Source organism: Tympanuchus pallidicinctus, unplaced genomic scaffold (assembly GCF_026119805.1).
Source record: "Tympanuchus pallidicinctus isolate F22 unplaced genomic scaffold, pur_lepc_1.0 scaffold8, whole genome shotgun sequence".
In the NCBI taxonomy this organism is placed as follows: domain Eukaryota; kingdom Metazoa; phylum Chordata; class Aves; order Galliformes; family Phasianidae; genus Tympanuchus; species Tympanuchus pallidicinctus.
This window is the reverse complement of record NW_026294802.1, coordinates 13,108,565-13,127,349: the sequence shown is the minus strand read 5'-3', so window position 1 is coordinate 13,127,349 and position 18,785 is coordinate 13,108,565. Positions and strand designations below refer to the sequence as shown.

Genomic DNA, 18,785 nt, shown 5'->3' with positions numbered 1-18,785 from the left:
GGCTCCTAAGGAGGAGTGACAGAAGAAAACAAGTTGCAAGGTGAACAGCTCTCTTAGCTGCTCCTCAGCCACGTGGCATTTAAACAACACACACACACACAAAAAAAAAAAGACAGTGCAGCAGCTTTGGCAGGCCTTGATGTCTGTGTGAGGAAGCCCAGGCCGCCACGCTGACAGAGCAGCCCCAGCAGGAATCGCTGCTGGCAGAAGTGCCCTCACACGCTGCGGCTGCCTGCGTAAGGCCAAGGAACGTGTCATTGCTTTCTGAGCCAGGCCCTGCTTGAGCAGCAGCTATGAGTGAAATGCAGCCACGCAGATAGCTTCTAGCAAGCCTGCACATCCTCAGCCGTCCCTGCCAAAGGGTTTCACGCAGAGGCAGTGCTCCTGGGGAGCAGGGATTGGCTGATGCACAAGCCCGCAGGCTGGGCAAGGTTTGTTTTCCCATCCCGCTCTGCAGTTAGGCCTGCGATGATCAGGGATCTAGAGAACACAGAGGGCACGCTGGTGTTGTGGGGTGACTCGGGAGCGCCCCAAAGCATTGCAGCATGGAAACTCACTGTTACCTCTGTTACCAGTGATAGGACAAGGGGGAATAGTTTTAAAGCAAGACAGGGGAGGTTTAGGTTAGATTTTAGGAGGAAGTTTTTCACACAGAGGGTGATGAAGCACTGGAACAGGTTGCCCAAGGAGGCTGTGGATGCCCCATCCCTGGAGGTATTCAAGGCCAGGCTGGATGTGGCTCTGGGCAGCCTGGTCTGGTGATTGGTGACCCTGCACATAGCAGAGGGTAGAAACTAGATGATCACTGTGATCCTTTTCAACCCAGGCCGTTCCATGATTCTGTGATTATCCTTCTGTACTGCAAGTTTCTCCTCCCCATCTGCAGGCACTGAACTTCCCACCTCTGTCTGTGCCTCACTCTCCACTTTTGGAAAATGAGACGGATAATGGAGGAAGAGTCAGCACAATGTTTCTTTCTGGGATCAATACGAGGGCCACCACCGGAGTTGAGCAGTGATGGAGAGGAGCTGAGCACAGAGCCACGCTGCTCACTGGTCCCGTGCTCTTGGAGCATGTGCTCTCCCTTCCTAAGGGCAGCAGAAGCAGTAGCCAGGAGCAGGAACTTTGCTTCCAGAAAGGATCAGCTGTTTTGCTGAGCAAAGCGTGAGGCGGGTGGAAGGAAGGAGGGAGGGAGCGCGAGCCAAGCCTGACACGGGGCAGCGTGGGGGGGAGGCACTCACCAAGGCCTCCGAGGCAGGATGGAAAGGACGATAATTACATAAGAGCACTTGGCGAGCATCTGGCTGGAGTCAGCTGGGCCCCGCCAGCTCTCCCTCCCTCCCTCCTTCCATCCTTCCCTCCCTCGCTCCCTTCCTCCCTGCACTGCTAACCAGGAGCAGCTGAGGATACACCAAACCCAACGCGGGACTCCTCTGCGGAGGGGCACAGAGGTAAGAGCTGTTCTGCTTCCCCTTCCTGCTTGTGCTGCTCTAGGGGAGCAGGGGAAGAGAGATGGGGAAGGGGAAAACTGCCCTTCTCCAGGGGAAGCAGCCTAGAAGGAGAATAGAAGGGGCTGCTCCTCTGCCTCTTGATGCTGACAATGCCTTTTCTCCAGAGGGTTGACAGATGGAAGAGATGCACGGTAGTGTTTGTGGGTAGATGTGTGCATGGGCAGCAGGGCAGGGGGTCCATGTGCAGGAGGAGCTGAGCTGTACACAGGGGGTGGGAAGGGGAGTAAACGGCAAGGAGCTTCCTTCCTTCGGTGCTTGTGGCAGATAGGGTTAATAGGATGTGGGGAGTGGCTGAGGGAGGGCCAGGCTTACCCCCTGCCCAGTCCTTTGTGGAGAAGGTTGCAGGAGAAGGGAGGAAATGCAGGAGGAGGAAGCAGCTGCTTTTGAGCAAGGGTTGCTGTTGTCCAATCTGGCCAGAGCTTCCCTGGGCTGCCTCCAAGGCAGTGTGTGAGGAGAGAGCTGGAGGACAGCTGAGCACACACACATGGTGCCTGCAGGTTGGGCTACGCTCAGCAGAGTGCCTGGCATGTGGACAGAGGAGAGTGCTCTCAAAACCCATACACTGGAGCACTTGGCCACACAAGCCAGAACCTCTTGGAAAAGTGTCTGCACCAGCAAAACAGTGGTGGTGCAGCCCACTGCTTTCAGAGAGAAGTGCAATATTGCCCCGACAAAGGTGTTTTTATTGGCATTAACTGCTGCCTAGTAGGGTAATATCACCAGAGCAAGTCTTGGAATCAGAATTGTTTGAGTTCTAAGGGATCCTTAAAGGTCATCTAGTCCAATTCCCCTGCAATGAATAGGAACACCCACTGCTTGATCAGGGTGTTCAGAGCCCCTCCAGCCTGACCTCGGATGTCTTCAAGGATGGGACATCCATCACCTCTCTGGCCAACCTGTCCCAGTGCTTCACTACCCCTTACTGTAAACAACTTCTTCCTTACACACAATCTAAATGTTCCCTCTTTTAGTACAAAACCATTTCCCCTTGTCTTTGTTTGCTGGCTCCTTGAGTGTCTCAGTTCAGTTTTGGAAAGACATTAGGTACAAAGTCCTGCTCACAGACAAGAACATGGCAGGGGCCTTTCCAACAGGGTGCTCAGGTAGGAACTAGATGATCTTTAAGGTCCCTTCCAACCCAAGCCATTCTATAATTCTGTGATTCTCCATGAAGAACATTTGCTAGTTTGAGAGCAAATCAATGTGCAAATGGAGAGGTGGGAGGGAAATGGGGGCAAACACCTTCCTTCTGCCTGCTCTGTTGGAAAGGTAGAGATAAGGCAGAGGTGAGGCAGGGAGCTGCAAAAAGGGGGAGTGTCATTTCCAAGTCATGCTTGGAAATGAGGCAGGCAGGGAAATCTGAGAGAGAGGGGAGTGACTCCGTCCTGGGAGCTCATGAACAGGGCAGTGAGTGCCGTGGGGCTGCTCTGGTCATGGATGGACGTTTGCTTTGTGCTCATTAAGTTGCAGGCTGACAGACAGCCCAAGAGTATCTCCAGCCCTCCCAGCCCCCTCCTTCCCATCCCCCCAGTTCACAGCACATATTTTCCCAGACTTTTCCGTTTGCTCCTCCAATGGTGCTGGGGTCCTGCCAAGCGCCAGCCACTCTCTGGGAAGCGAGGGCCTCCCATTCCCAAACCGCATAACTGGGAGAAGTAAAACAAAACCAAAAACAAATATCCAAGAACACGTAGACACGCACAAAACCCTTTTCCCTGCAGAAATGTGGGAGTTTTCTCCAGATTCCCTTGGCAAATGTACAGTGCTGACTTGCCACTTTGGGCCCCTGCAGAAAGGATTACTGCCCATCCTTCCTCCTGCCACATATATGCACTCTTATAGGGTATAAAATCTTAAATCCACCTTTGCCACAGTTAAGGAACCCTAAAGTCTTCCTCCCTCCAAACTCCCAGTGCAGCCACACAGCTCTCACCCAAAGGGCACAAGGCACTTGGCACCAGGCTGGGGCAGAGACCACTACATGATTTGCTGCAGAGCCTCAGCTTTGGCAAGCAGCAACAGAGCTGAGCTTGGGGCCGGCACACCCCTGCCACGCAAACCTCTCTGCCTAGGACGTGACCTTTCTGTGACACGTGCCCAAGTGTGAGACTTGGGGCTCTGCCTGGGGAAGGATGACCAGAGAGGAAAAAAGACGGTGCCTCTCCCAGTTGGCAAATGAGCCTGCTAGAAAAAGCATGACTGGGGTGAGAAACTGCAGTGATGCGCAAAGAGGAACCATGCAGAAGAGAATGAAAGATGAAGTTTGGGAGAAAGCGTGGGCTGTCAGGTAAAGGGCTGAGGAGGGCTAACACAGAAGTTCGGCAAACAGGGAAGAATCCTGCACCATCGCACCCCAAGATGCTTGGTGTGAGATGCTCCCCTTCTGCCTTACCCACTCTTTTCAGAGAGTGCAATCCATTCCAGAAGACAAAAGGCAGGGGAGGAAAAAAAGGGAAACGAACCACCTAGGAAAGGGTTAAGAGGCACTGCTACCCAAGTCAGTCTGCAATGTGCCCAAAGCCAGGGAGGGAAAAGGAGGGGAGGAGAGGGGAGGGAGCAGGTCCAATCCCAGGCCATGCACCCTGCCAGCATTCAAAAGCCACTGCCAAGCGCAGGCTCTTAAAGCCATGGGTCCCGAGGCTGGCTTTACAGGCAGAGGGCAGCCAGCAAGCAGGGGGGCTGGAGAGCACAGCAGGAAGGCTTCGGCACCCAGGGTGAGCTGCACTGGGGTGTGGGCAGAAGCAGGGTGGGCAGCAGCTGAGTGGGGAGTGTCTGAGCATGCTTGCATGTCTGTCTTTTGCATACACACTTGTCTGAAAGCTGCCTGCTCTGCTCTGCTTGCTCTCTCTCTCCAGTGCAGCAACTCTACTCCAGACCTTTTGCAAGAGTCAGTCATCCCTTCAGGTGAGGTGCTGGGGTTTTGCTCTCCTCCTGTGACAGAAGGGAAGTGAGGAGCTGAAACGCTACTGAGCACTGGGACAGGAATTGGAAGATCTCAGGAAAGCACTTCCCAGAGAGGTGGTGGATGCCCTGTCCCTGTAGGCATTCAAGGTCAGTCTGGAGAGACTCTGAGCACCTTTATCTGCCTGTGGGTGTCCCTGTTCATTGCAGGGGAGTTGGATCAGATGAGTTTTAAGGGTTTCTTCCAACTCAAATAATTCTATGATTCTGTGGTGGGGGGCCAAGGAACACAGTGGGATGAGATATGGTGTTAGAGAAAAGAGAGTCTGGAGTGAAGTCTCTCTGCACGGAAACGTGGGTCTGACTCCTGCTGGGATATTGAGTTAACTTTGTGAATAGCTGACAGCTACTGACTGGAAGTCTGGACAAGTTTTTCACAGCTGTCCTCACAGATTCAGCATCCTATTGTAGTGTGCTTTTGCTGAAGGAGCTGTGTGGTTTTCTGCACCTTCTTTCTCTATCCCACCTTGGCAGCTTTGAGTGGCTCCAGTGGTTTGCCAGCTGGGATGAGTGGCTCCAGTGGTTTGCCTAGTGACAGGCTTTGAGGCTCAAGCCTTCCATCAGGGCTAGCAGCCAATCTTTGTTGGTCTGGGCTGAAGGGTGTGGGGCATCCTCCTGGGGCCATGTGCTTGCTACACAGATTGCAGCCTTGAGTCTCCAGAGACACCAAGCATGTATCTCCCTCACAGGGCAGTGCCATTCTGTCCCATCACTGGCTCCAGCCACCAAGATTTATTGTTTCTTGGTGATCTCTGCTCTATCCCCCATGTCCTTCCCTTCTTATGCTTAACTCTGGCACTTTTTCATATCTTCCCAGGTCACCATGGACATAATTTACCTACGCACACCCCTGGCCTTCCTCCTTCTTCCTCTTGTTGTGCTTGGGGCACCCACTGATGAACTCCAGCTCACAGAACCTGCCCCTGGTGCTTGCAGGCGCTGCTGTGACCCACCAGACTCTTCTGCAGATGCCCCACCACCGACTTCAAGCCACCACCACCTGCCCTACCCAATGCCAGAGATCCGTCCCTATATCAATATCACTATACTGAAGGGTGAGTGCTCATCTTGGCCCCAAAGTGCCAAGACCAGTTAACCTAGCACACATGGGGAAACAAAGCTTAAATCTGGGAGGCTAGAAACTCTGCTGGATACTGCTCTGACCTTCACTTTCTCTATACACAAAAAGTGAGTTCTGTTGCTCTTCTCGATGTTTTTATGTCTGCCCAAACCTGTGACAAGCAACACACCAACACCACTTTGGAAGGAGGAACACTTTATCAACAGGGTAAAGCTACAGTATTAGTTACAGAGGATGCCCAAATTATATTGATATTGTCAAAGTACCAGCCCTCTAACCTACACTGCATCACTCATAAAGTTCAGTTTGGATCTTTTCCCACTGACCAGTTAAGTTTGGACACTGTCTCTTCAACCTCACTCCTTCTTCCTCTCTAGTCATATTCTCTTACATATGCTAGCACTTCTCCACAGTCATCTTGTATGCAGTCATCTTGTATGCCCAAACCAGTGACAGCAGCATCGTGAGCCAGATGCTGCAGAGCCAGAGCCTCATGCTGGATCTTCAGGAAAATGATGAGGTCTGGGTGAGGCTCTACAAGCGGGAGCAGGAGAATGCCATTTACAGTGATGATGTTGATGTGTACATCACCTTCAGCAGGTATCTGGTCAAGCCAAGTCTTGACTAATTGTCTCTCCTCCCTTCCAAAGCCTCTCTGGCCTTCTTCCTCTCTCTTTTTATTGCCCATAACCACTTTTCCAGCCTGTAGCAAGAGCAGTATGTGGATAACTGGGTCCTGGAAGATGTTTGTAGGAGGGCAGAGACTGCGGTGCAGGTAGGAGAGTGTGGAGGATGAAGAAGAGGCCAAGAGCAGTACTTTGCACTGTTGTTCTCCATCTTGCTCTGGAGTCTCCTAGAAGTAGACCCTAGTGCTTCCAGCAAAGCCATACCAGGCAATGAACAGAAGGTTAGAAAGAAAAAAGACCCCAGTCACATCCATAGCTCTGTTGGCTCCTTTTCCATAAAGCTCAATATTGTGAGCATCAAAGAGTGTTCCTTCTTCTGTGATTCCTCAGTCCTTTAGCAATCCTCTGTCTCCTCACCGGGTTTTCTCACCACTTCTTACATCTCTCCCTCTGATGTCACACAGGGATTGTGTTCTCTGCTTCATCTTGTAGGAGAGAAAGGAGATCGAGGAGAGCCTGGGATGCCAGGGAAGTGGGGCAAAGAAGGGCCACGTGGAGAGCGGGGTGCCCAGGGCCAGAAAGGGAGCAAAGGACAGATGGGCACAGCAGGTGATCCCTGCAAGCACCAGTATGCTGCATTCTCTGTTGGCCGCAGGAAAGCACTGCACAGCAGCGAGGGCTTCCAGGTCTTGATCTTTGACACCGTCTTTGTCAACCTCTACAGTCACTTTGACATGTTCAATGGCAAGTTCTACTGCTCTGTAGCTGGCCTTTACTATTTCAGCCTCAACGTCCACACCTGGAACTTCAAAGAGACCTACATGCACATCATGCGCAACGAAGAAGAGACAGTCATCTTGTATGCCCAGCCGAGTGACCGCAGCATCATGCAGAGCCAGAGCCTCATGCTGGATCTTCAGGAAAATGATGAGATCTGGGTGAGGCTTTACAAGCGGGAGCGAGAGAATGCCATTTACAGTGATGATGTTGATGTGTACATCACCTTCAGTGGGTACCTGGTCAAGCCAAGCCTTGACTAACTGTCTCTTCTCCCTTCCATAGCCTCTCTGGCCTTCTTCCTCTCTCTCTCTCTCTCTTTTATTGCCCGTAACCACTGCAAATCTCTTAGAAATGGGCCTGTGAAGTCTCAGGCATTGAGTGTGAAACTTGCTGCTCTTACTCCCACCTCACACTCTCTAGCAGCCAGGCCTATAGCTGTGCATTTACAGCATGACACTATCATCTCTCATACCTCACCTCATGACCTAGCTTAAGTGATTGGCTTGTTCTAAATCCATGAGCAGGATGTGGCTGGCTTGTAGGGTCCTAAAGTGGGAGGAAAACTAAGATGTTGTTCCTGGAGATGTGTCCTTCCTTGAGATTTCCTACACAAAGGACTCCCATAGAAAGGTCTGGAAATTCCTTGTTGCCCAGGTGCATGCTGGCTTCTTTCTGTCCCTGCAACGTGGCCCTAATGCCAGCACTCGCACCTGTAGCTTTGAGAGTGGACTGGGTTCTACTGGCCTTCTTTAGAACAGAGGAAGAGGTAGGACTGGTGGGAGATGATGCTGTCTTTCCAAAAAAAGGTCTGTTGGCCTTTCTGTTACATCATTGGCTTTCCATAAACACCATTGTGATGTCTATGGATCCTGTGGTCCTTCCCCAAGCTGGCTGTAAAATTGTGGCATAGGGGGACAGTCCTCCACTGTGCCAGCTCTAGCTCTTCTGGGAGGTACCAGGCTGGACATTCAGCCAAATAATTCAGAGATATCTGCTGTTGAATGAGTAGAACCCACCACTCTGTTCCCATTAAACCACAAGCACAGGACGAGAGACAACCCTACAAACCATTCTCCCAAACCTGTTGGGGTGCCACTTGGTCTCGGTTCCCCAGCTGTGGGAAGCCAGCCCAGTCCAGAAAGGGCTTTCCCTTTCCCAAGTGCATTTTGGTGAACTTGATTCTGCTCACTTCTGTGACAGAGATGCACCTTGGTACCAACGGCATGGCCCTGGCTCCTGCATGCTATTATGTCATTCTTCCTGAAGGTGGTTCTCTCACATTGGTGTTGAGAGACTGCTGTTTCACAACATGAGCTCTAGGGAGCTGCAGGTTGCAAGGCCAATTGCAGTTAAACCACAGTTTCCAGCCCTGGATGAGTTGGCATCTCTTTGCTCGTGTGATGGAAAAAAACTAGAGGCAAAACAGCGGTGTGAAAGGAAGCAAGACTTAAGCAACTCGACCCATATTAAAAGCATGTGTTGTGTGCCTTTTTCTGGCAATCTCATTAGAGCAACTGAGAAAAACGTATGACTAAAACAAATCCTTGCTCTCCTTGTCAGGTCAGAGATGTTGCAGTGGGAAACGATGCCAGTGGTAGGATATTAGGGTACCATTTATACTGGCTTCACACTGGCCTCATTCACATCCCTCTGGAGATGTGAGGCTGACTCAGCACTTTGGGAAAATCACTTCCATGTGTTGTGATGCTGCCACAAACAGCAGAGTCAAGAGTTGTCTCTTTTTTGAGTCTCAGGACAAGCAGGAAAAACTGTATTTCTCTGCTGCCCATCATTGATAATGAAGTCTTCTGACTTATGTTTCCGCAGTCTCATGGTTAGCCATGTCTATAGTACTGGGACTATGAGAGAGCTCCATTGGAGATACAAATCAAATTATTATATTAGGACTTGATCAGGTACACTCAGCCCAGGATGGCAAAGGTGCAGGAACACAGGTTAACTATTGAAAATGCTTGAGAGAATTGCAGGACATTTTCTCTCTTGCCCTGCTTACTTACCCTCCCTGTTCTCCTAAGGAAGCTGTGCAGACTGGAATGAATTTCAGGTACTTTCTGGCCCCTGATCCTCTTCGCCGTTGTCACTGATGCAAGGTGTATAAAAAAAAGGTTTCGCCAAGGTGAAGCTTTTCCAGGGAACCACATGATGACAAGATCATGGGAATGGAAGGAAACTGAGCTTCTTCCTCTCCCTTAGTAGGAGAAGTGTATGGAACTGCTCAGACACAGGATTACAGGCAGTAGAAAGGAAGAAGCATGCTGAAAGTGATGCTCAGGTCTGAATCCCTTTCCGTCTTCCTAAGCCACAGGCTGCAAACCCAGGTATTGTGTATTTACAGTGTATAGTGCCCCATGTCTTCCTGAAGAGAAGCAAGCACTGAATAACACTGAATATCTCCAAAAACAAGCTTCTATTTTCCTCCTTTTCTGATTGTTTGTTTTTTTTAATTCCAGTGGTAGATCTCATGTGTTACTCAAGAGCATCCAGATGGTGCTTGATGCATGTGGTAGAGGAAGACAGGTGGGCCAAAGGATATGTTTAACAGGCTTCTTGGTGCTAAACAAGATGGCAATCCCTTGGTGCTAAATAAGTTTTCAGTTTTGGTTGCTTTCTGGACGGTATAATAGGCTGAGTTGTAAAGTACTGTGGAATTAATGGTGCTTTATGTTACAGAAACAAACTCTGAGAACCTTTGTGTGTGTATATATATATATAATTTCATTGATATTAAACTTTTTTTCCTTGGTTGTTTTGCACTTAGATCTGTTTTTTTCTTCCCTGTCTATCCATTCTACCTCCAATTGTAGCTAAACAGTGCAATAAAAAAGATATTGTTCTGAAAGAAACAGGTACAAAGTCTAATTCAGCTGTGAAACTTCCTTAGGAAATCCTTGGCAATCCCTTTCTGTTTCCTTAAAGACAGTTGCTTTCACAGACACTTTCAGTTATGACAGCTCTCTTCTCTCTCCTGGGATAGCTTTAAGCAAATTCAGGGCAGAATGCTTTGAAAATAACCCAAGAAAAGGATTAGAAAAGAATTAGGATTAATCTTCAAGCACTTAACTAATTCTACTGAGAAAGGCTGGACCAAGGCTGGACTTTTCCAGAGGGGATCAGCTTCTTTGTCTTGTTTCAATTTTGGTACATCCTTCCATCAGGCGTATAGTAAGCATGATAAGAGTGTGTTCTCTCTGTGGTGTCTGTTTTCTCTGCCAAGAGGTAAAAGCCAGGATGTGCAGGCAATGGGGACATTAAACTTTTGACTAGACATCTGTACGTTTAACAGTGAGGCTCCAGATTCAATCTGGACACCTATTTTGGAAGACCTGAGCGTAACACAAAGATTCAGATCAGAGATGAAAAGACAAGTGACAATTGCACATGAGCTTGGGGAAAACGTTGAAATTGAGGGTTAATGGGTGGGAAGATTTGGAGTCTTGAATGGAAGATCTAGGAGGGATAGAGTCCCAGGGAGGGAGATGACTCTTATAGGAGGTCTCAGTACAGGTAGAAGAGGTAAAATAGTCCTTGGGGTTTGAACTGGTTGGACAAACACTCCTGATTAGGTAGAGAAATAGGCAAGAAAACAAGAGCAGATGCCCATATAGGAGCTTCTGTTTTGAGATTCATTCATCTTCAAATAGCTTCTGCTGTGGTTTGACATGTACCAGATGCTCCATTTGGCAAGGGGTGGAAAACATAACCATATGCCTTACAGGTCTCTTTGGTCCTGTGTCAGGCCCAGAGTTTGGGCTGTGTGTATGCTAGTGAACGTGACACTTTGTCAGACCTGAGACAGACTTTTTTTCATCGTTTCTTATTTACTTCTGAGAAATGTATCCTCAGGAAATGCCAGGGTTGTGCTTGTGCATGCTCCTGGCCCCTTGAGGTAAGATGCTGGTAGATTGGAGGAGCTTCTGTCGCACTTGAAAATACGTGGATCAAGGGAGGAGGGGAAATGTGCAGTCAAACCTTTTAGAAAAGCTTTCTGCGATTCAGTCCTTCAGCCTGTCCACTTGGAGAGAAGAATGCTGTCTGAACAATCTGTTCAGCTCAGTTCTTCAAGGCTATGATAGGTGCACCACTGGCAGAGTCTGAGGCCCATGCCACCCATCATACCATGGTTTGACTGGGGAGCTGACATAGGTGAGACTCAGCTCAAGCAATCTGGACCCTGCAGTACTGTAGGGAGAACAGTTCTAAAGTTGGAGACATCTCTGTATCAGTGGATACAGCCATGCACTGAAGGCCATGAGACCTCCAGTCATGCCATTCACCCCCAGTGCTGTGTTCTCCATGCAGGGTAGCTGCTTTGCAACATGTGAGCCATGTGATGGCCAGCACCTCTCTCTTAGGTGAAGCAAGAAGCATGTTATGGGGTGGGAACCTCTCTTCTCCCCTGAAGGAGAGAATTCCAAGCCCTGTTGAAAAGAGCTCCATTGCTTTGTTTCTAGTTTCTGCAAAGTATAGAATTGAATTGTACAATCACAGAATGGCTTGGTTTGGAGGGAACCTTTAAAGATCGTGTAGTTCCAAATCTCCTGCCATGGGCACAGACATCTTTCCAGATGACATTTGATCAAGTTTCTAAACTTCCCAACCCACCTGTTCCCTTGGGAAGGAGCATCCACAACTTCTCTGGGCAACCTGTCCCGCTGTCTAACCACACTCATATTAAAAAATCTTTTCTGTATGTCGGGCTTGAGATGTGAGCCCATGAAAATCTTATGAAGGTATCTTCCACGAAGTTGGCCCTTTAAACTGGTTTCCTGTGGGTTTGTGGTCTTGAAGGTATGAAGGGGGAGGATAGAGGAGAGAGGAGGTAAAGGGCAGGAGATGGTTCTGTCACGGAGAGAGGAAGTGCATGTCAGAGCCAGCTCAGGAGAATGCAATCATTTCTTGTTCTGTGGTAACAGTGGGAAAAGGTAAGAGAGGACCAGGGCAAGAAAAGGGGAATGAAAGGCCAAAAGGGTGGAATAGAGTTAGTACTTGAGTGGGAGGCCCAGAAGGAGTCCATCAGCTCTGCAGCAGGAGCCCACATGGACACAAGTGTGAGTGCTTGCACCCCAAGCACCATGGGTGAGTCATGGGGAAAGTCTCAAGCATCCCCTTGAGCCTCAGCTTAGCTTCCAGCCGCAGTGCAGGATCTGCCGCATACTGGGGATTTCTGTACCACTTTGGAAGCTCTCTAACATAGCTCCAGCCTGCTCTCATTCCCAAACCAGCTTCATTCACACCTCAGTCTTGTGGGCGAGTTTTCCACAATGGTTAAACGGGCGTTCGCTGGGCCAAGCAAGGCTTCAGAGGCCATCTCAGAGCTGTGCTCTGTTGTCACACCCACACATGTGTACACACACACATACCAACCCCATATGGACATCTCTTGCCTTCCTGCCAACGGAAACCATTGCCCTTTGCAAGCCCAGCTCACTTTGAAGATGCTATCAGAAGGTGGGTAGAGAGGGGCTGAGGAACCAGGCTCTTCTGTACAAGTACCGCTCCCATTGATGCATGTCTCCTCCACTCCCACAAGACTCTGTGATCTCTCTCTTCAGTTATACATACCACTGTGAGGAACAGGCAGAAGGTCCCACTCAAAGGCTTCTGACCATTTCTTAACCCACAGACCAGTTCAACCTCTTTGTGTCACCCAATTCACAAATGACCAGGGAACTATTGCAGAATCTCATGCCTTTTCATATGCGTTTTCACAGCGGCTAAGATGGGAGGGAGCAGGATGGAGAGCAGATAGGTCCAAAAATTTAAGGGGCAGTGGGCTGCCCATCTGCATGCAAGGCTGCAAACCCAGCACTGGATGAGCGGTGTTGGCTTTTGATTCATGCTAACCTACTTGCAGCCATACCTACAAGAAGCAAGGCTTGTCTGCATCAACCTCAAAGCTGTTAATATGCCTCAACGACCACAGAACCCAGCAAACATAAGCAGCAGCTTACCTCTGAGGAGTGAGAATGGTCTAAACCTCACAGGTTGCCACTGAGGACTGTTGCAATTCTTCAAAGAAGTCGGGGTGGGAAACACCCATCAAAATAGAAGGAGGGCAGCAGGTCTCCTGCCTCACTGAAGCTCATCACACAGGCACAATTTTTCACTAACCTGGTTCCCTGCTCTAAAGCCCTGAACACACTCTGGGTGTTTCACAGAATAATGTCCTAGGGCAAGACTTGGGCCAAGCACCTTCAAAGGATGGGGTCTCTCTGTTCTTCTGCTCTTTTCCAGCCTTCTTTACACATGGTCCAACGTGGTGATGTGAGGAAAAAGAGAATCATTGAGTCATAAAATCATTAAGTTTGGAAAGACCACTAAGATCATCTTGTGCAACTGTCAGCCCATCCTTACCATGCCCACTAACCACGTGCCTCAGTGCCACATCCACATGGTTTTTGAAAGAAGGAGCAAAGGAATCTTTGGGTGTAACTATAAAAATGGGTAAACGTTTCATGGGATGCCTGAGGCTCACTACCTGAGGCTCACACATGCTTTTGTTGGCTCATGGCACCCTCCCATTCACTTCCCACCCTGACACACACACACTTTTTTTTCCATGTGTCCTTGATTCTTCTTGTGAAGCAGTGGAATGGAGCAGATCACTAGAAAGGATGGAAGCCCAGCCTGCCTGTGCAGCCACAGGCAGTAACAAGCATATCTTTTGGGTTATGGACCCACACACCACTCCACACATGGTCCAAAACACTCCCCAAATCCTCTCCACATGCTGACTCCTGCTTCTTTTCATTTGGGGTTGGAACTAAATGACCTGCTCTGAAAGTCCCTTTCAACCGAAGCCGTTCTATGATTCTGTGATCTACTCTGTCGGTGGCACTGTTTGAGTTTCTAGAATACTTTATATAGACTTTTGCAATTGCACCACATTTTCAAGGTTATCCTCCCCCCCTTTTTTTATATATTTCCATTTGTTCGTGTACTTCAGTCTGAAGCACTCCCCTGACCCCAGGACAGCTTGCTTCTCCTCCCCCATCCATAATGCTGCCAACAGGGGCAGAACCACTGTGCTTACATTGCAATGGTCTGCAGCAGGCAGCGACTGCAGTGTGCTGGGTCAGTGGTGGGATGGGCGATGTGAACTCGAAGGAAATGAAGAGATGATCACTGCAATGCCCTCTTTTTGCTTTAGGGTGGTTTTTTTTTTTTCCACTTTCCTCCCCCTCTCTAAGCTCCCGTGCCTGCTTTAATCACCATTGCGGAGCGCTGTGCAGAGAGATGGCTGAGTACAAAGTGCAGGGGAAGCAGTGGGAGGGTCAGGTGAGGACTGAGAAGGGCTAGAGGAAAAGGTCAGTGACGCAAACCCAGCGCAATGGCTCTCCTTCAGCTGAGCTGCTCTGCCTTTTGTCCGCGGTGCGCTATTTCTTCTCGGCAACAATTCACACATCTGGGGACCACAGCTCCTTCCACCACCCACGCTCTTCCTCCCCCCTCATGGGGGCTGAGGCAAGGGAGGGGGAAGGAGGAGAGCTGCTGCATGGGGCTGCCAGCATCGTTTCCAAGACGGAAGGGAATAAAAGCCTCAGAGCAGTCCTTCTCCACAGCCAGCTTCCCTCCAGGCACTGAGAACCTGCTTCTTGCAAAGAAAGAAAGGGGGGTACTTGCTGATGGTTGGTCAGATAATTACATTGGCACTCCTGTCCTTGAAACATAGAAGCTATGGTGCACATTTCCTTTAGCATTCAGGTCTCACCTGTGGCTGAGGGATGGGATCCTGGTGACTGTGGACACATGCTGTCCTTGGGCTGTTTCCAGGGTAAGCATTCGAGTGGAGCCAAGCACTCGATCCCCTCTGTGTTTCTCCTGTTGGCTGCAGCTGTGTACGTGCATTTGTCAGTGTGACTGTGTGCACAGGTGCAGGTAATGGGCATTCCCCTCAAGGCCTTTTCCCCAGCCTGTTCCCAGCCATGCAGCACAGCACCCTACCCAAAGAAGCCCTCCCAGCCCAGTGATGGCTGCAACAGCCGTCACTGCTCTTTTGAGCCGAAGAGAGCAGAAGAGTGAAACTATTAACTGCTTCAGTGTTCTGTGTACTTTTCTGCTTCTTTTGCATGACGTGTTGGAACAAAGTTCTAAAGAGCCTTTCCCTTGTGTCCGTGCATACCATTCTCAGCAACCAGAATTGGAGGGAAGAGGCATCCTGCTCTTATCCTCCTCTCAAGGAACCAATCTCCATTTTCTCTGAGATCTTCACATCCCATTTACAAATATAGGCACAAATATAGTCAATGGGGTAACAAATCCTTGGATTAGATGACCGTTGTGGTCTTTTCAACCTTAATGATTCTATAATTCTGTGATTCTACAATACTATCTCACATGCAAAACCTTCAGGCTTCTCAGAGGCCACAGTGGGAAAAAATAGCCATTTTCACACTGCTTCTTTTTTTTGTTTCTTCAAGTAATGATCTTGAAATGTTCACCAAGATTAGGTCAGTTGTCTCAGCATCAAGAAGAAAGCATCAACTTTTTACATGGTGTGATAGTGGTAGAACAAGGGGTAGAACAAGGGGTAATTGCTTTGAACTAAAAGAAGGGAGATTTAGGTTAGGTGTTAGGAAGAAATTCTCTACTCAGAGGGCAGTGAGGCACAGGCAGAGGCTGCCCAGAGAAGCTGTGGTGCCCCATTCCTGGAGGCTCAAGGCCAGGTTGGATGGGGCCCTGGGCAGCCTGAGCTGGTGGGGGCAGCCCTGCCCATGGCAAAGAGTTGGAACTGGACAGTCTTCATGGGCTCTCCCAACCCAAGCCATTCTTTGATTTCATGAAGACCTTTCTAAGCCAGCATCTCCAGCTAGAAAATAATAGGTTCTTAGTTCACCTTGTGAACTAAGTGTCACCTTACTGTCACCTTGTCTTGTCAAGCTGCAGAGGTGCTCTGCTAGAGATGGTTTACTTCAGCCTCTCTGGGAGGAAAAGTCTGGATAAGCATGGCATCATCAAACTTATTTGAAAATAAAATAAACAATATAATTAATCCCCTTCTAACCACTTTGCAAGAGAGAGATGAAAAAAACAGAAATTCCATAGAGAAGGAAGGGAAATGAGAGGAAGCCCTGCTTATCTGAGCACCTGAGAGTTTATTCCCAAGAATCTCCTTGCGGCATCATATATTGCCCTCAAGCAATTTTGAATGTAAAATAAATCTCTGAATTTTTCTCAATTTATTATGTCTGGAAGCCATTATTTCTTCCTATTAGGCTTGCACACAAAGCCTTCCAACTTTAAATAGAGAGAGACGTAACACCTTGACAAGCTACTAAACAAAACAGGGCTTTGCATTTCCAAGCCTGTTCAACTAACAAGGTAATAATCTACCTCAAGACCAATAGCAGTCTCTGGTGCTGGATAGTTAATTGGCCAATGGAACACTTGCTAATTGTGCTTAGGTACAGATTTGGTATAACTCTGGTCTCTAAATCCAGCATTACACACCTCTAGATCATATAACTTGAGCAGATATCCTGGATATCCTTCAGTACAGGTCTATAAGCAAGTTCACAAGGTACTTCAGCCTTGCATCTTAGGCTTTTAATGCCAGGATGACTTTCAGGAACTATAAGTATATAGTGTTGCTTCAGACCTGGTCAACGAACACCTGTTTGTCGTGCAGGATCTAGCCTCTGTCCTGAGAATCTCAGTTCTTGAAGAAGTTGGGAAACATCCTTCAGACCCCTTTTTATGCTAAGGAAACAGAGAGAGGATGTGAGAGCTGTATAAATATGTCAGGAGTCCTGTAAGTATGTCACCTTCCTTCCGCTTCACACTGATAAGCTTTCCATCGCAGGTGTCCCAGGCTAAGAACATCCACAGATGTAGATACTAGTTTAGCAGCCATTTGTCACATTGCCTCAAACACACGCTCTCCTCCCCACAGTATGTCCATGTGCTCAGAGAAGGGCATAGGTACTGGCATTCTTTCAGGTCACTGAGCCCACGGGTGTTCTGTAGAATCACAGAATCACAGAAGATTGGAAAAGACCTCTAAGATCATCTAGTCTAGCCATTCACCTACTTCCAATATTGACCACTAAACCATGTCCCCAAGAGCCATGAGACAGAGCATCTCATGACTGCTCCATGTTCATGTTCATGCAGATGAGTTTATGACCAACCAGGCTAAGAGTGAAACTGCTTGAAAGTAGTATGCTTCTCCTCCCATTCTTGTTTCTCTTCTCTGGGCCTGTGACCATCACCAGCAGGGAGGGAAAGTGAACACTTCCTCCCACCTACAGCCTCAGACTTGCTGCACGTGAGAGCATCTGCAAATAACTCAGCTTTCTACTACTTTTATCCATGTTCTTCCACAGCCTGCAGGACTAGAGAATTTCTGTTCTTGAAGACTGTGTATTTCTTTCTATATCTGATGTCTTCTGCTATTATCAGGCAGATCTATCAGGTTGCTCTCTGTGGGACAAAAGCTGGACAAAAGTATGTGATCCCAGAACTTAAATTCCATCATTTAAGTGCTACTCCTCTTAAACACGGTTATGCCAATTAACCTGGGGGCAGTGTCTAGTGTATAACAAAAGTGTCACTAGGGATGTTAGACTGGGGGAACAAAACCAGCTTTAATGCCACACCAAGGTTGCCATTTTGGTACAAAGCAGAGCCTCTTGCATCCTGGTAATGTTAACAAATTTGATAAAAAGATCACTGGTACAATAAACAGTGGCTCCCTGCAGAGCCATTTTAACAGATGTTTTTCGGAGTAGAACCAAAGTTTAAGGGGAAGATAACAGCAGACACAGAGCAATGTTGTAGTTTTGAGAAGCGCTTGTATGTGCAGGGCAGGAAATTCAAAGTAAAGGTTAAGAGAACATTATTTGGAAAGTACCAGAAATAACTTGAAGAGCGTCTAGAGATCTTCACAATATATCCTAGCTGAAAGCGAGCTTTGGTGGCCATCGGGGCCATCTCTGTCCACATCTCCATGCTTCCTGCTGAGTCTACAACCTTCCCTCCACTCAAGTTAAGAAGATCACAGGGACATGACATTGAGATGGATCTACAGAGCCCTCCACCGAGCTTGTCCCTGGTAAGCTGGATGATTTCTAAACCACAAGCAAGGCATCCCAATGAGCTTGGGACCTCAGCTCCAGCTGAGAGCCAGCAGAGGGAAGTGATCTGTCTAGCCTAACCAGCTAACGAGACAATAAATAATGCCATACTTTTGCACTTCACACTTCTTCACTCTCTCTCTATTTAGTGAGAGTATTCCCCTGTCCACCCTGAAGAGTCACTCAGCAGACGTGCAACTGAAAATGAGAAGTTTCAGCAGCACTGCATTTCTCTTATGAAAGCAGAAGGGAGGCAAAAGATCAACCTGTCCCAGCCTTGAGAGCTGGAAAAAACTGACATTGCTTCTGACACACTGATCTGGCCCAAACAACACCTTTAACCAAACCCTCAACTGTGCACTTTCACCTGCTGCTTTAACTCTGCACAGCTGAGCTTATGGGTGAGCTTGCATGCCTCAGTCACCGTTATAAGGACAGGAAGGCAATCACTAGAACACCTCGCACTTATCGTTGACGGTGTGGTTTGTTTGGCTTTTTTAAACTGCAAATGGCACCATTCCTAAGAACACCAATGTAAAGGAGTTTAAAAGTGCCCAAGTCTCAGTAGTGCGGTGTCCTTAGCAACCAAGCCTGAAAACTGTGTATCAGATAGGGTCTAGACACAGCCGCTTCTTTCTACTCCATGAAGTTGTTGTTTTAATATATTCTCAACGTGTTTCCAACAGATATAAACAGTACTAAGGCAGTCCATGCATTCATGCATGGGTAT

The 18,785-nt window shown here is 48.4% G+C and overlaps 2 protein-coding genes across 5 annotated transcripts in view; both read left to right on the top strand.

Moving 5' to 3' along the window:
- The window catches only part of MFNG (MFNG O-fucosylpeptide 3-beta-N-acetylglucosaminyltransferase), a 194,203-nt gene extending 178,521 nt beyond the window's left edge, over window positions 1-15,682 (top strand). Inside the window, exon 9 of the transcript XR_008202797.1 lies at window positions 15,647-15,682. The gene's annotated coding sequence lies outside the window, so the exon portion shown is untranslated. The remainder of the gene's footprint in view (window positions 1-15,646) is intronic.
- On the top strand, window positions 1,193-9,724 carry C1QTNF6 (C1q and TNF related 6). Of its 4 annotated transcripts, none has more exons than XM_052668752.1 (4): window positions 1,195-1,451; window positions 4,367-4,562; window positions 5,290-5,527; window positions 6,672-9,724. In XM_052668752.1, the coding sequence occupies exons 3-4, from the start codon at window positions 5,296-5,298 to the stop codon at window positions 7,217-7,219; spliced, it is 780 nt and encodes a 259-aa protein (XP_052524712.1). In that variant the 5' UTR covers window positions 1,195-1,451; window positions 4,367-4,562; window positions 5,290-5,295; the 3' UTR covers window positions 7,220-9,724. The 4 variants fall into 4 exon arrangements, with proteins under 4 accessions (XP_052524714.1, XP_052524712.1, XP_052524711.1 ...); XM_052668753.1 differs by lacking the exon at window positions 1,195-1,451 and adding an exon at window positions 4,130-4,225; XM_052668754.1 differs by lacking the exon at window positions 4,367-4,562 and having other exon boundaries at window positions 1,193-1,451.
- Window positions 15,683-18,785: the final 3,103 nt, after the last annotated feature.

What these genes read in the sequence shown, in the direction of transcription:
- C1QTNF6 (XM_052668751.1), top strand. Translation starts at nt 4,139, where the DNA reads ATGGGTCCCGAGGCTGGCTTTACAGGCAGAGGGCAGCCAGCAAGCAGG. An exon ending in GGAAGGCTTCGGCACCCAGG is followed by an intron (nt 4,226 to 5,289) that starts GTGAGCTGCACT and finishes ATATCTTCCCAG; the next exon opens with GTCACCATGGACATAATTTA. An exon ending in CAATATCACTATACTGAAGG is followed by an intron (nt 5,528 to 6,671) that starts GTGAGTGCTCAT and finishes TTCATCTTGTAG; the next exon opens with GAGAGAAAGGAGATCGAGGA.